At 44.4% G+C, this 13,408-nt stretch overlaps 1 protein-coding gene across 1 annotated transcript in view; it reads right to left on the reverse strand.

Moving 5' to 3' along the window:
- Positions 1 to 10,954, reverse strand: part of LEMD1 (LEM domain containing 1) — a 30,752-nt gene extending 19,798 nt beyond the window's left edge. Inside the window, exons 1-4 of the mRNA XM_061382003.1 lie at positions 10,858 to 10,954; positions 9,494 to 9,613; positions 8,816 to 8,938; positions 5,966 to 6,036 (exon numbers count right to left, since the gene is read on the reverse strand). Of these exons, the coding sequence (XP_061237987.1) occupies positions 5,966 to 6,036; positions 8,816 to 8,938; positions 9,494 to 9,575 (276 nt within the window). The 5' untranslated portion in view covers positions 9,576 to 9,613; positions 10,858 to 10,954. The remainder of the gene's footprint in view (positions 1 to 5,965; positions 6,037 to 8,815; positions 8,939 to 9,493; positions 9,614 to 10,857) is intronic.
- Between the last annotated feature and the right edge of the window lie 2,454 nt (positions 10,955 to 13,408).

Here is a 13,408-nt window from a genome sequence, read left to right on the forward strand (position 1 = left end):
TGAAGGAAGCTGCAAAGACTTGACAGCCACAGGCAGCACATGCTCCTGGATTGGCCTTGGGCCAGAAACCAAAAGACATAATCAGAACAGTTGGTGAAATCTGAATGGGGTCTGAACACTGGGTGGTAGCACTGAATTACTGTGCATTTGCGTGTTACACAGTGGTTATGTGGGAAGGAATCCCTCAGGGGCAGGCGGAGTACATGCTGGAGAACTGAGGGGCTGTGTGGCTGCTGTTTGCTCTCAGTGGTTCAGACATAACGGTGGGACACACGCACGCGTGTGCATGTGCACATATGTGCACACACACACAAAATAAGGACCTGCTGTATAGCATAGGGAGCTATACTCAGTATTTTGTAATAACCTATAAGGAGAAGGAACATATATGTATACATACAAAAACTAAATCACTAAAACTAACCAACACTGTAAATTAACTATAGTTCAATTTTTTTTAACGTGGTGAAAGGTAACCATTGGATTTTCTGGGATACAGGAATTCTATTGAGTTGGTCAGAAAGTTCTTTTGGGTCTTTCTGTAAGATGTAATGGAAAAATCCGAACGAACTTTTTGGCTAACCCAAAACTGAAACTCCAGTACTTTGGCCACCTCATGCGAAGAGTTGACTCATTGGAAAAGACTCTGATGCTGGGAGGGATTGGGGGCAGGAGGAGAAGGGGACGACAGAGGATAAGATGGCTGGATGGCATCACTGACTCGATGGACGTGAGTCTGAGTGACCTCCGGGAGTTGGTGATGGACAGGGAGGCCTGGCGTGCTGCGATTCATGGGGTTGCAAAGAGTCGGACACGACTGAGGGACTGAACTGAATACTCTTCTTGCAACTTTCCCTAAGTTTGAACTTATCTCAAAATAAATTATTCAAAAAATGTTTAAAGAGGCAGGGATAGATTTACATCTACGATTGAGAAGAAGGAATCCTATGTACTGATAGAGCACATATAACATTTTTTTTTTAAGTTTGATCTGCCTCATTCAACACACAACACTCACAGAGAGCAATCTTTAATTATATGTGTATATTTAACTGTATAAATACATTTGTGTGTGATGGGATCCGTCACTTCAGTCATGCCCGCTCTTTGCGACCCTATGGACTGATGAGCCTGCCAGGCTCCTCTGTCCATGGGATTCTGCAGGCAAGAATAGTGGAGTGAGTTGCCTTGTTCTTCTCCAAGGGATCTTGCTGACCCAGGGATCCAACCCATGACTCCTGAGTCTCCTGCATTGGCAGGCGGGTTCTTTACCACCAGCGTCACCTGTAGGCAACTGTAAATCACATTCTATGGCACTTGGGAGCTCGATACTGAAGATTCCGTTTCCATTATATTATTTTTCACTAAGTATATTGCTTTGTATTGCAGATAATTAAATATCATGCTTTTTATATAATATTAATGATAAGAATATTATTTATTTGTACTTATATAGCTCCTTATTCTCCATCACTTCTCTATTTTACCCACTCCAACTTAATCCTTACAGAATTATATGAAGTTGAGATTATTATCATCCATATTTGCGGATGAAAACATGAAGACACAGAGAGGGCAAGTGTCTTGTCCAAGTTAGTGGCAGAACTGGGATATGAGCCCAGGCGGTACAGTCCGTATTTTTTATATACATGATCTTTGTTTCCGGAGCTCTATTTAAATTTCTGCAGGACAGAAACTATGGCTTCTTTTGCACCTATTTTCTTCCTAATGAAGATCTAGCACAACACCCTATATACAGGGTGCGTAACTGTATATGCCCTATATACAGTTAAGAGCCATGAGTAGTCGCTAACTCACACGCTGAGAGCCGGTGGAAGCTCTGCGGTCACGACCCCCTGGGTGGTCATTACTTTGCTCTGACCCAAGCACTGTCTCTCGAGAGACTACAGTAAGGTGCGCCCAGGAGATGGCACAGACGACGAGGCCAGAGAGCCAGGTCATCATCGCCAGTGCAGGTGAAGCTTCCCTGCAGGTCAGCAGCAGGGACTGAGCAACTGCCCCAACCCACACATGCCTGGCGTTGAGCTAAACAGAGGACTCAGATACAGTTTTTCACCCTCAAAAGTTGACTGCCTGGAACACTCCTGGGCAGAGGGTGGAAGTAGGGGTTGATTGAAAAGGCAGATTCCTAGAACCAGACCCACAGAGCACATGAGGAGAAACTCCTGGTGGAATGTAGTACAGGAGAGGCAGCAAGATGAGAAGAAGGCATTCCAGGCTGGGAGAGCAGAATGAGCGGGGATTCTGGCCGAAAAGAGCACGCTCTGTTGGGGAGAGAATAAGGAGACACCCAGATGGGACCAGGAGCACACACCTTCCAGGGCCAGCTGCCCTCTGGGTGTTGCACACGGCAGCCCCCCCATCCAAAGACGTGTGCATGCACAAACACGTCACCCTTTGGAACCACTCCCAGGCCCAGGGTGACCATATGCCCTGTTTTGCCAGAACAGCCCTGCTTTTACTTCTGCTATTTCAGCATCCCTTCTGGTTTCATTCTCAAGCATCCTGTTAGGGGTAATAAATTATATGGTCACCCTACTCAAACCCCACTGTATGCAACCTCAGTGCTTAGATTGTGTTGCCTTCCTACTTCCACCCGAACACTGTTTTTCCCTCTTTGGGAGAAGGGGACTTAGAGCCCGAGTTATACACACTCCTTCCTCCATCAGTGGAAGCCCAAACTGTGTCTAGAGTCTATCCAATGGAAAACACTCAGTTCAAAATGTCCACCTGGCTTTGCTGGTAGTTTTAACCACCGAATCAAATGGGCCATACATGTGGCTTGATAACACACACACACATATAGTATTCAAAAGTGTGCAGAAATTGATACAATCCAAATCTCAAAGTGGTTTGTATTCCCCTAGAAATCTTCTAAAATAAGAGGGAAATGTGTGCTCACTGGTGTTTCAGAGAAATGTAAACACTGCCCTTGCAGGTACTTAGAGGCCTGTTAGGTACAGACCAGTGCTTTTAAGTAATTAAAGTCTATGGTGTTCGACAAGTGTCTCAATAAACACACTTTCTACCACATTGTACATGGAAATTTAAGTGCTTATTTACATTTACTTTCAGACTTAAAGTTGAAAAGATGTCTTGGGGCCCTTCCAAGAATCAAAATGGCTTATATAAATCCTTCAGATCAAAACATCTTATGCCATCACAAACTTTCTATTAAATTCTATTGCTCATTTAAAATATTGACATGTTTTATTTCGGGTCTCCGTAAAGCAAAGCATGAAGGGCATTGGTCCCACCTGATGCATTTTAAATACTCAGGCTGCTATTTTTTCTGTAAATGTCTTTGCAGGAACTATACAAAAGGCTTTTTCTGTGGAAATGAGGTTTACTGAATGGAAAGGATTCCTTTAATGAGCCATTTAGAAGAATTTAAAAATCCTTTTAGAAAATGTGTAAGATATCAGAATTCCTTCATCAAATTTGAATTATGTTTCCGTGGGAAGCTGAAGCTAGAGTGTACTGCAGGAATGTTTACATGGGGGCTCCTTTTCACTCGGTATTTAAACTGAGCAAGTAGTCTACACACTAGATCACATTGGTAAACTTACCCATTTGTCAACAGAACTGTTTGGTAGATTTGATGAGGTGAGCTTTGTGCTCCTACTATGCGCAAGAGCCTGTGGCAGCCACTGAAGGGGACACAAGGCACCTGCAGAGGGACGCGTTGCACTGGCCTTTGAGATGCTCCTTAAGTCATCACAGGATTTTAACAGGAAGGAAAACGGGGAGCAGGTGGGAGAATGAAAAGAATTCCATGCAAAGAGAACAGCTGAGGCAAAGGCCTGTGGAAAGAAAGTGAGCGAGGTGCAGAAACAAGTAATTACAGTTGAGTCTGATGAGGGTGATAAAGTTACTGGAGACACTGGTGTCTCCTCACAGTGTAGAATAAGCCTGCATCCTGTTCTACAGCCTCCAGGCAAATTAGAAATATGATTTAATCTCTACTGGTAGGTTTGAGCCGACTCGGTAAAGTTGGAGGAAGAGGCCAGGTAGGAAGATGTTGCAATTGTTCAAATTTTTAAAAAAAGTAGATGAATAGCAATCCCACTGCTGGGCATACACACTGAGGAAACCAGAAGGGAAAGAGACACGTGTACCCCAATGTTCATTGCAGCACTGTTTATAATAGCCAGGGCATGGAAGCAACCTAGATGTCCATCAGCAGATGAATGGATAAGAAAGCTGTGGTACATATACACAATGGAGTATTACTCAGCCATTAAAAAGAATACATTTGAATCAGTTCCAATGAGGTGGATGAAACTGGAGCCTATTATACAGAGTGAAGTAAGCCAGAAAGAAAAACACCAAATCAGTATACTAACGCCTATATATGGAATTTAGAAAGATGGTAACAATAACCCTGTGTACGAGACAGCAGAAGAGACACTGATGTATTCATCAGTCTTATGGACTCTGTGGGAGAGGGAGAGAAAGATTTGGGAGAATGGCATTGAAACATGTATAATATCATGTATGAAACGAGTCGCCAGTCCAGGGTCAATGCACGATACTGGATGCTTGGGGCTCGTGCACTGGGATGACCCAGAGGGATGGTATGGGGAGGGAGGTGGGAGGAGGGTTCAGGATGGGGAACACATGTATACCTGTGGCGGATTCATTTCGATATTTGGGAAAACTAATACAATATTGTAAAGTTTAAAAAAAAAGAAAAGTAGATGAATGCAAACCAACATAGCAGCAGTGGAGAGAGAAGGAGGGATAATTAAAAACAAAACTCATAATTCTAATCCACAGGACTTGGCAATGATGTATGTGTAGGAAGCTGAGGACTGTGGACATCCCACAATAACTCAGAGGTTTTGAGCTGGAACAGTGGGAAGGCAGTGAAGCCATCAGAATGAGCAGAGGCCACAGATGGAGGTTGGGATGAGTGAGAATGAGCTGCTGGGATATAACTGAAGCGGGGGAGTATAAGCACATCTATCTAATCTGTGAAATGTGCATGATTACAAGCATTTGTTGGGTGAATGTGAGAAATGGGGAAGGAAGGACGGGGAGGAGAAGAAGGAAGGAGCTCTCCAGGACAGCAGGCAGTTGGATATGCAGACCCAAGCCTAGGAGAAGGTTCTCTGTGTAGGCCATGTAGAGACACCCCAGAGAGAGGCCGGAGGTGAGGGGGAAGCGGCTGAAGGCAGGCTCGGGCACCAGCGCCTGTAGGGGCCAACAGACAAAGACCCCGCTGGGAACAGGAAGAGGCCAGAACCAAGAGCCGAGAGAGCACGGAGCTGCCAAAATCTAAGCAAACAGGCATCTCAGCAAGGAGGGACAGTGATCAGAAGGCTGAGAAAGCGGCTCTAGAGTTGATGGCCCGGAGTTCACGACATGGGCTAACAGTGCTCCAGGTCCGAGGCGAGAGCCTTCCCCTTCCCAGTTGCCCTGTGTCACGGCACAGCGATCCAGCTGCACTCGGGGAGGCCTAGAGCTGTTCAAGTCGCATAACCAGCAAGTGGAAGGCAGGGCTGCTAACCCAGCGGGGCTTGCCCAAACCTGTGACTCCCACCAACCGGCTGCTTGTCTCAGTGGTGACGAGGGTGGAGGGCAGACCTTGGCGTCCGGGAGACAGAGAGAAGGGCACGGGAACTCACACTCACCCCATGCTCACTGTGGGTGTACGTGTGACCGCAGGCGAGAGGAGAGACAGGGGACGACCGCTGGAGGGGGCGAGGGTGGCTATTCAGGGAGGGGCGGGAGACACTTACTCTGGGCCCTGTGCTGGGATGTGGAAATACTTTCACAAAACAGAAACCTGCATTAACAGGGGCTTTTTAAAACACTAGGATTTTACCGTTATAACTGAGTGTAGCGGACTAGCTATTTCCTTTGCTAAGACACATGAAAAGTGCTATTTCCCATATTTAATATATGTGTAAAAGTATTCATGCATTAGAATTGTACATACATTTTTGGGTCCCTTGCTTTTTTCTGATGAGGGTGTGATATTTCGTTTCAAAATGATAGTGGCATTAAACTCTGGATGATGGGAAACAAAAGGAAAATCGGCCATGAGAACATACAAGCTAGCAAAGGGAATATACACCAATCACAGGAGTGAATCCTCTCAATCACAGGGCGAAAGATTCTTGTGAGGGGGAGAAAATTCATTTCGCCTTCTGAGAGCAGATTCTGCACTGGCCTTTGTGGAACACACAAGCACGCTGCGGGCTCCTCCCTGGGAGGCTGCAGTCAGCTTTGTGTGCCTCTAAGAGAACACGCTGCAGAGCCAGAGCTGGCTGCTCATCTGGGCGTGTTTTTGGTCTCGTCATTGCCCTTTCAAAGTGGCTGTGAGCCTCATGCATCTCTGATTGTCAAGACAGGGCAGAATTTGTCCCGTATTCAAAGGAGCACCCAGAGGAGGGAAGGCCTGGCCTGTGCTAAAAAGGCTTTAAAATCAGGGGAACCACCATGAGCAGAAACCGCCATGAGGTTGTTAATCAGCTCTCGGCTTCAGTTGGTGGAGAACTGTTTTGATCAACTTGGAGCAACTGTGTGCTGTTGGACTTGCAGCTGAGGTTTTCTTGCATAGGATTTTACATGAGTCCTCTAAGTCAAAAATATTTGGGACGTTTGAAGAGGTTGTGAAAACTGAAAGTGGAGTCGCTCAGTCTTGTCTGACTCTTTGTGACTCCATGGACTGTAGCCTACCAGGCTTCTCTGTCCATGGGGTTTTCCAGGTAAGAGTACTGGAGTAGGTTGCCGTTTCCTTCTCCAGAGGATCTTCCCCACCCAGGGATCAAACCCAGGTCTCCCGCACTGCAGGCAGACGCTTTACCCTCTGAGCCACCAGGGAGGCCCCTGAAGAGGTTAGATCCACCGAATGCCAGCACAGTGAGTGAGAACAAGAAAAACCGAATCCACTCATTGATTGGACGACCTAATGCTCAGCCTCAGGTCTGGTGCTGCCCTGTCCCCTCCACCACAACCCCACCCCAGGACTGCGTGCTTCTGTGAAACAGCCAAGGCCGAATGTCCACAAGACCTCCTGAATTCCATGACAACCTCTGCATTCTAACGGCACCAGGGTCTATGAAACTCCTCCAATGGGCAGATTCAAGCATCTAATTCAGACCTGGCCTTGAGAAGCAGGTTTTCTGCTTGTACTACCCACCGGCCATTGACTCTTGCTTTACAAGAGCAGGACTGAAGCAGAGCTTCCACTCTGATTGCCTGCAGTTGGCTAGTGTTGGGTGGACAGTAAAGCAATAGCAGAGCTTGCAAACCGAAGGTCCACCTCCCTCCGAGACCTCGCGTAAATGCACCTCTGTGGAGAACCTGCCTGCTGAGAACCAGGATGGCTTGGCTTGAGAACACAACAGCTTGGTTGTGTAGCTCTGACCTGCAGTCCTGGGCAGTCATGAGCAGTGAGCGTACAAGCCTTCCTCTCTGGAATCTTCTAGGCTCACCCTGCATTTCATCAGAGGGCTGGTCAGGTCCCTTCAGCTCTTGTCTCTGGCAGGATACAGTGGTAGCCCCAGATCTGGATCAAGACTCTGAACACACCCCACCTCCAGAAAAACTCTGCAGTAGCCATTTGTCCTGAGGGACCCCCATGCTAACTACTCTGCTCAGGGGCCAGTGAGGTCCGTCCCCAAACTCTGCTGCCATTTCCATGAGGTCATGCCGGGCTCAGGGAAAGCCTCAGGGTCTGCACCACCAACACTAGGTATTCCAGGGGATTCTTCGGGGGCCCCAGGCATTTATTTGTCGAGTTCTTAATTTGAACTATATGAAATTACCATTTTTTGTAGGTCAGACAGGATAAAAATGTCATATGTTCATCCTCATAATGGAAATTATGAGAGAAGTGTAGAGTGACTTCCTGCTGTGTGCACAGTATTGTTCCAGGACCTGGACACTTGGTGATAATGAAGACGGATGGGCCTTGCTCTTCGTGGCACATTCTACTGGGAGCTGATTTTCTGGGGCCACTTCCGAGCTATATGTTAAGCCGGCTACTTGGCCTCTCTGAGCTTCACCTAAGTATTGTGAGGGTTAAGTGAGATAATGTATACTAGGCCAGAAATGCATCGATGGCCTTCAACGAATAATAGTTCCTTTTATTTTACTGTGCTTCACATAGGACTCTAATCAATGTCTATTGAACAAAAAAAGCCTCAGAATGCACTGTGGGACTCTTAAAGCCCACCCCCTCAGAGCCTAAACTAGACACTCCTGCAGGAGAACTGTAGCCCTACAGCAGGGGCCCCTGAAAAGAAAAACCACGGATCCCAGAGTTCACCACTCCCTACCCACCCTGGGGCCTGGAAGAGACCAGCTGTGGTCCACCCCCATGAAGTCAGGAAGGCAGGAGGCACAGGAGGACTTTGGGGAGGTACAATTTGGTTCATACGTCTGAATGGACGTGTCATCATTTAGTCTGAAGAAAATAACTGCCAAATTTATTGCTTGAGGCAAAGCAGAGGTTGAGACCTCAAAGGAGACTAGGAAATTACCTGTCGGAACTTCTGGTTTTAGAAATCAAACACAGAGTTGGCTCTGATTAGTAACAGAATGTGTAAATTGACCAGTCCTTTCTCCAACAGTCCACCCACTCAGTCACTGGCATGACTGTAGATGTGGCGTTAATAGATTCCTTTTGCAGCCCAGGGGCCTATTTTTCGGCTCTGTGTGCAAACAGGCCACAGGGATATTTCACAGGTCACCTGGCATAGCATTTAAGGCTGCACAAACCGTACCGTAAAGGCGTGAATAAGTGCACAGCTGCTATCTACAGGTCAGCTTCTGATGGTACCTTCACTGTCGTCATTGTCCTGAGCTCTGTTCAGTTCTCCGGGTCCATTCTTCTTGGGTGGTGCACAGGGAGTTGAGACCAACAATTGCACTAGCTTCTTCTCATACACTTTTCTGGTGGAAGCTGAGCAAGAATGTGGGGAGCAGTTAAGTCAGTCTGTGATTCAAAATATTACACAACTTAGATTTTTATTCTTACATTATTGGGAAATTGTGGCTTTTACAGTAAGGTGGACCCCATACCTACTGGACTCACTCCTCGCCTTCCACCAACACTTAAGGTGGGCTTCTGTGGGCTGGCCACAGAGTTAGGTGTCGTGGACATTTGAGAACAAGACTGACAAAGTCGTACATCCTATTTATGGGAAATATGGACAAGGACATAAACAGTTAACACGGGCACATTCTAGAAATGTAAAAAGAGCCCAGGGTGATATAATCAAGAGTAACTCTCACGATTGTAAAATATCAATACTTTCTCTTCACTAATCTGTGAGTAAGAACTGGGTTACTTATGGTCTCTTCCTTCTATACGGTTTTCTGGGTTTTAAAATTTTTTCCTATTTCTATTTTAAAGTTTTTTATTGCATATGTTCCTTCCATTACAAATAATTTTCAGCCTTTGGAGTTAGCTCACAAGTAATCGTTGAGCAGCCTCTAATAATTGCCGCATACGTACGTAGTATTGGGCCAGGTGGAAATCCAAGTTTGTGGAGTTCATTCTGTAATTCGTCATCACTTAGACACTTCACTTCCACCATGGTGACAAAAGTTGGGTCCCTTTTCTGACAGTGGAATCCTTGAGATAGCAAAACGTTAAGTTATAAACGAGACTTGTAAATGAGAACTAAAACTTTACCAGTCCACAGAAATGTTTACAGCCCCAGCTCCCCAGCTGTGGAGGTGCAGAATCAATAAAGCAAAACCCACCATTTTCTGCTGTTTGTCTGTCATCAATCTCTTCTGGCTTTAGTGGCCTCAATGCAAAGCTTTGGTAGGGTGTCACTTTCCCCAGTGTCTTTGGGGTTCAATTATTTCTAACTTTTCTACTCAACTAATGTAAGAAAAATCTTCTACACAAAATGAACAGATATTTCGATCACTGCTTAGGAGCTCTGAGTAGGACACAAGCTCTTAGAAGATAAGTTAATTAAATATGAAAGAGCTGAGAGAGATTTTTTAGTGAGTTAAATAAAAGTTATTTATCCCCGCCCTCCTTTTGATGAGAGCACAGAGTGTGCAGAGCACTCCGCTACTGCAGACAGTAGTCTTTTCACACTTGTAATTCAAGTCTGAACATAACGGACGGCAGTTTTTAATTAGCTGCCAACAGGCTTTGTAATTGCTGAATTGGCATTTGAAAAAAAGTCAGCTATTCATTCTCTGGCACACAAATTGATTTATATAGATTCAGGCAATTCTTGATATGGCTTTCCAAATCTGCAAAACCTCAGGTTCAATCAGTTTTATTTCATTGATCCCTGTATCCCCTAAAACTGACCTTCTACCTACTTAATCTGAAAAGACAGATGCATTTGTCAAATCTTTGTTTATTATACCTCATTTTTATCATGTTTCCAGTCTTCTTAATATTGCAGTGAAAATGACTTCAAGACAATTACTCAGCATATCAGGATCTGAACCAATTTTAAGTAATGACTTTGAACTTTATTTGTTCAATAAAGCTATACTTTGACCAGAGTCACATTCTGGCACATAGTAGGTACTTGGTAAATGTAAGTTTCCTTCTTTCCTATGTGTTTGGAAAGCTGAATTGACACTTTTAGGGCCGCTAGTAAATGACCTAATGTTATGAAAGAAAAGGATGATGCACCTCAGATATTTTTTAAACTGGAAGCTAGCTTAGGCAGATCCTATGACACTTGTTCCCAAGAACAGCTGTCTGTTATTTCACCACCTTCCCAAAAATAACCTCCAAAAGAGCCCTCATCAATTTCAAGTGACAGCAGACAATTGCTTAAAGGAACACCCATATGGAAGAAAAATTCAAATAGAATCCAGTTGAATGATTAACTCACTTACCCGTTTACATGGTTGTCTAAAGTCTCTGCAGTTGGGTAGTTACTAAAGCTGGGTGAGTTTCACCCAAGGATTTCCACTAGCAACCAATCCCTTTTTGCCTGTTAAGTATTATGGTAATCATAATACTGACATGTGACATCAGAAATCCCCCTGGCAACAGACTGATGTGAAAGTCAGATGATGAATTTAACCTGACTTCAAACAGAAAGGGGCACTGGTCAACTTCATAGGCCAAGTGCCATGGTAAAATATCAAGGGACGCAGAGAGACTGTCATGCATAGAAGTGAGAAGGGTCTGTTACCAAACCAAATGGTGCTCAGGAATTGGGAAGATAAAGGAGAAATCAAACAGACTCAAGTGTCCAGGCCATCATCAAGACTCACAGTAGTAGACGGATAATTTGGCCATATACTCTAGGGAAAATGGGAAGGTAGAAGGAACTCATATTAACTTGTTAAGGAACTGCTCATGTAGGAAAAAGACTATTTTGGTAAACAATGTTTCAGAACTTTGATGGTTTTGGCCTTTTCAAAGCACTCTCATCTCATCTCATTTCACCCTCCGCACACTCCTGAAAGACCTCTGGCACAGATATTATTTATTATCCATATTGCAGCAGCTAGTTTTTGTTCTCGTTGCTTAATTTTGTTTAAGAGAGAACCCTCAGACTATTAGCTTGGGTATTTCAAAAAATACTGCTGAGACTTTAAAAACAATTATGCAAGACAAAATATAGCTTTGTGAAAACACAATGCCTTCATTAAATACCAGGGGTAGGAGGAAATCACTGGGAGGGCTTAAGAGGACAGTGGAGCCAGCCTGGCTAGAGTCAAATTCCAGTTCTGTGTCTTACCAGCTGAGTGCCCCTGGGTGGGCTAAGTTACTAACCTTACTGTGTCTCCTTTTCTTCATCTGTAAGACGGATGACAGTGGCACCTACCTCACAGGGCTGTTACGTGGATTCACTGAGTGCTTGGCATATGAAGTGTTTGGCACATGAAGTGCTTGGCACATAGTAAGTATATAAAAGTTTTCTGTTGTTTTGATTTTTCATGAGCTCTATTGCAGAAAGTTTCTACAACCAATGTCTTTCTTAAAAGTCTCCCCCCCACTTACACTTGCCCATGGGACTCTATCATGTCAACACTTTGCAGGTTCTGGGAGGGGACTGAACATCTCTGTGTGCATGGTCAGGGAGTCTCACTGAGGGATCCCAGACTGCGGTTCCAAGGGCTCTGGCTCCCAAGTCTGTGAATAAAACATCAGTTTCCAAACAAACATACAATGCAAACATTTGCCAACATCTGAACACTGGGTTTACCAAACAAAGACTTTGAAAATTGACACATGTGTTTCAAATCAAAGCAAATAAATGATAGGCTTGGGTTATTAGGATGCACAAGCATTTTATTTACATTTCCCAGAATTGCTTTAAACAAAGAAAGCAGCCAGCAGGTGGAACGGCTTCCACTGAAACAGACTCTTGGGAGAAAGTAGCATTTCTAAAATACTTTCTTGGTCAGACCTCTGGAGCTTAAAACAAGCTAGGCTGACAAAGAGTTTAATCAGATGGTATGATTGGGTTGACCCCCCTATTATTCGCAAACCATTCTGTCTGAAGCGTATGCATGATTCTATTCTCAGTGTTATTCTGTTTAAAATTTCCCGTGCTCTGCGATTTCCTGAAATATTTGATTTTTATGTTTACATCACCCACTTCCCTTGGTTTTATCTGTGAAGTCCCGGTCATTAGCTTGTTTTTTGTTTTATTCTCTCCATGACTGCAAAGATGTTTTATTCCATTTCTCCAGGGAAACAAGTTTTAATTGCCAATCGACTAGGTATTCAACATGATAAGGTATCTAAACCCTGAGAGCTTCCTCCTTTCATTAAAATGTAGATCCAATTTCTTTTCCCTTAATGCCACATGCTGTTATTAAACTGAAATAACGGAAATACTAAAAGCCAGATGTCACTTCAGTCTCAGGTTTGACATGGGGCACAATTTCCTCTCCTCAAGCTTAATCTGATGTTATTTACTAACCCCATCCTTTGGAAGAATGCACAATTTAAATGTAAATGCAATTTACATAGGGGAGCAGAGAGTAGATATGCAGTTTCAATTGCCAATAACCATTTGCAAAGGGGGAAATCAACTAAAGCAAGGATCAGCAGCTGTCAGGCTGAAGTCTGCATCACTTGCCATTCTCTCCCAACTTTCCTTCTAAAGCCAGCTGCCTCTGAGCCACAGCTATGCAGGTACAAGGAAGTGGAGAACTGAGGCATTTTCTCAGATATCTCAAGCTGCACTTACTATGGACTGAGGGACAAAGGAGGAAGTTTGTTTCAGTGAGCTAATCCGGTTGGCATCACTATTGAAATTATGAACTGACCAATTTCTTTCAACAAATATTTATTGGTCATCTCCTATGGGACAGACTTTATGCTTGGCCTAAATTAGGGAGACAGAGAAGAGAAAATACAAACATGCAAAACCCACAGTCCTTTTAAGGAGCTCATTCCCTTAAAGAGAAAAGAAAGCAAATAATA

The sequence above is a fragment of the Bos javanicus genome, chromosome 16 (genome assembly GCF_032452875.1).
Source record: "Bos javanicus breed banteng chromosome 16, ARS-OSU_banteng_1.0, whole genome shotgun sequence".
Lineage (NCBI taxonomy): Eukaryota > Metazoa > Chordata > Mammalia > Artiodactyla > Bovidae > Bos > Bos javanicus.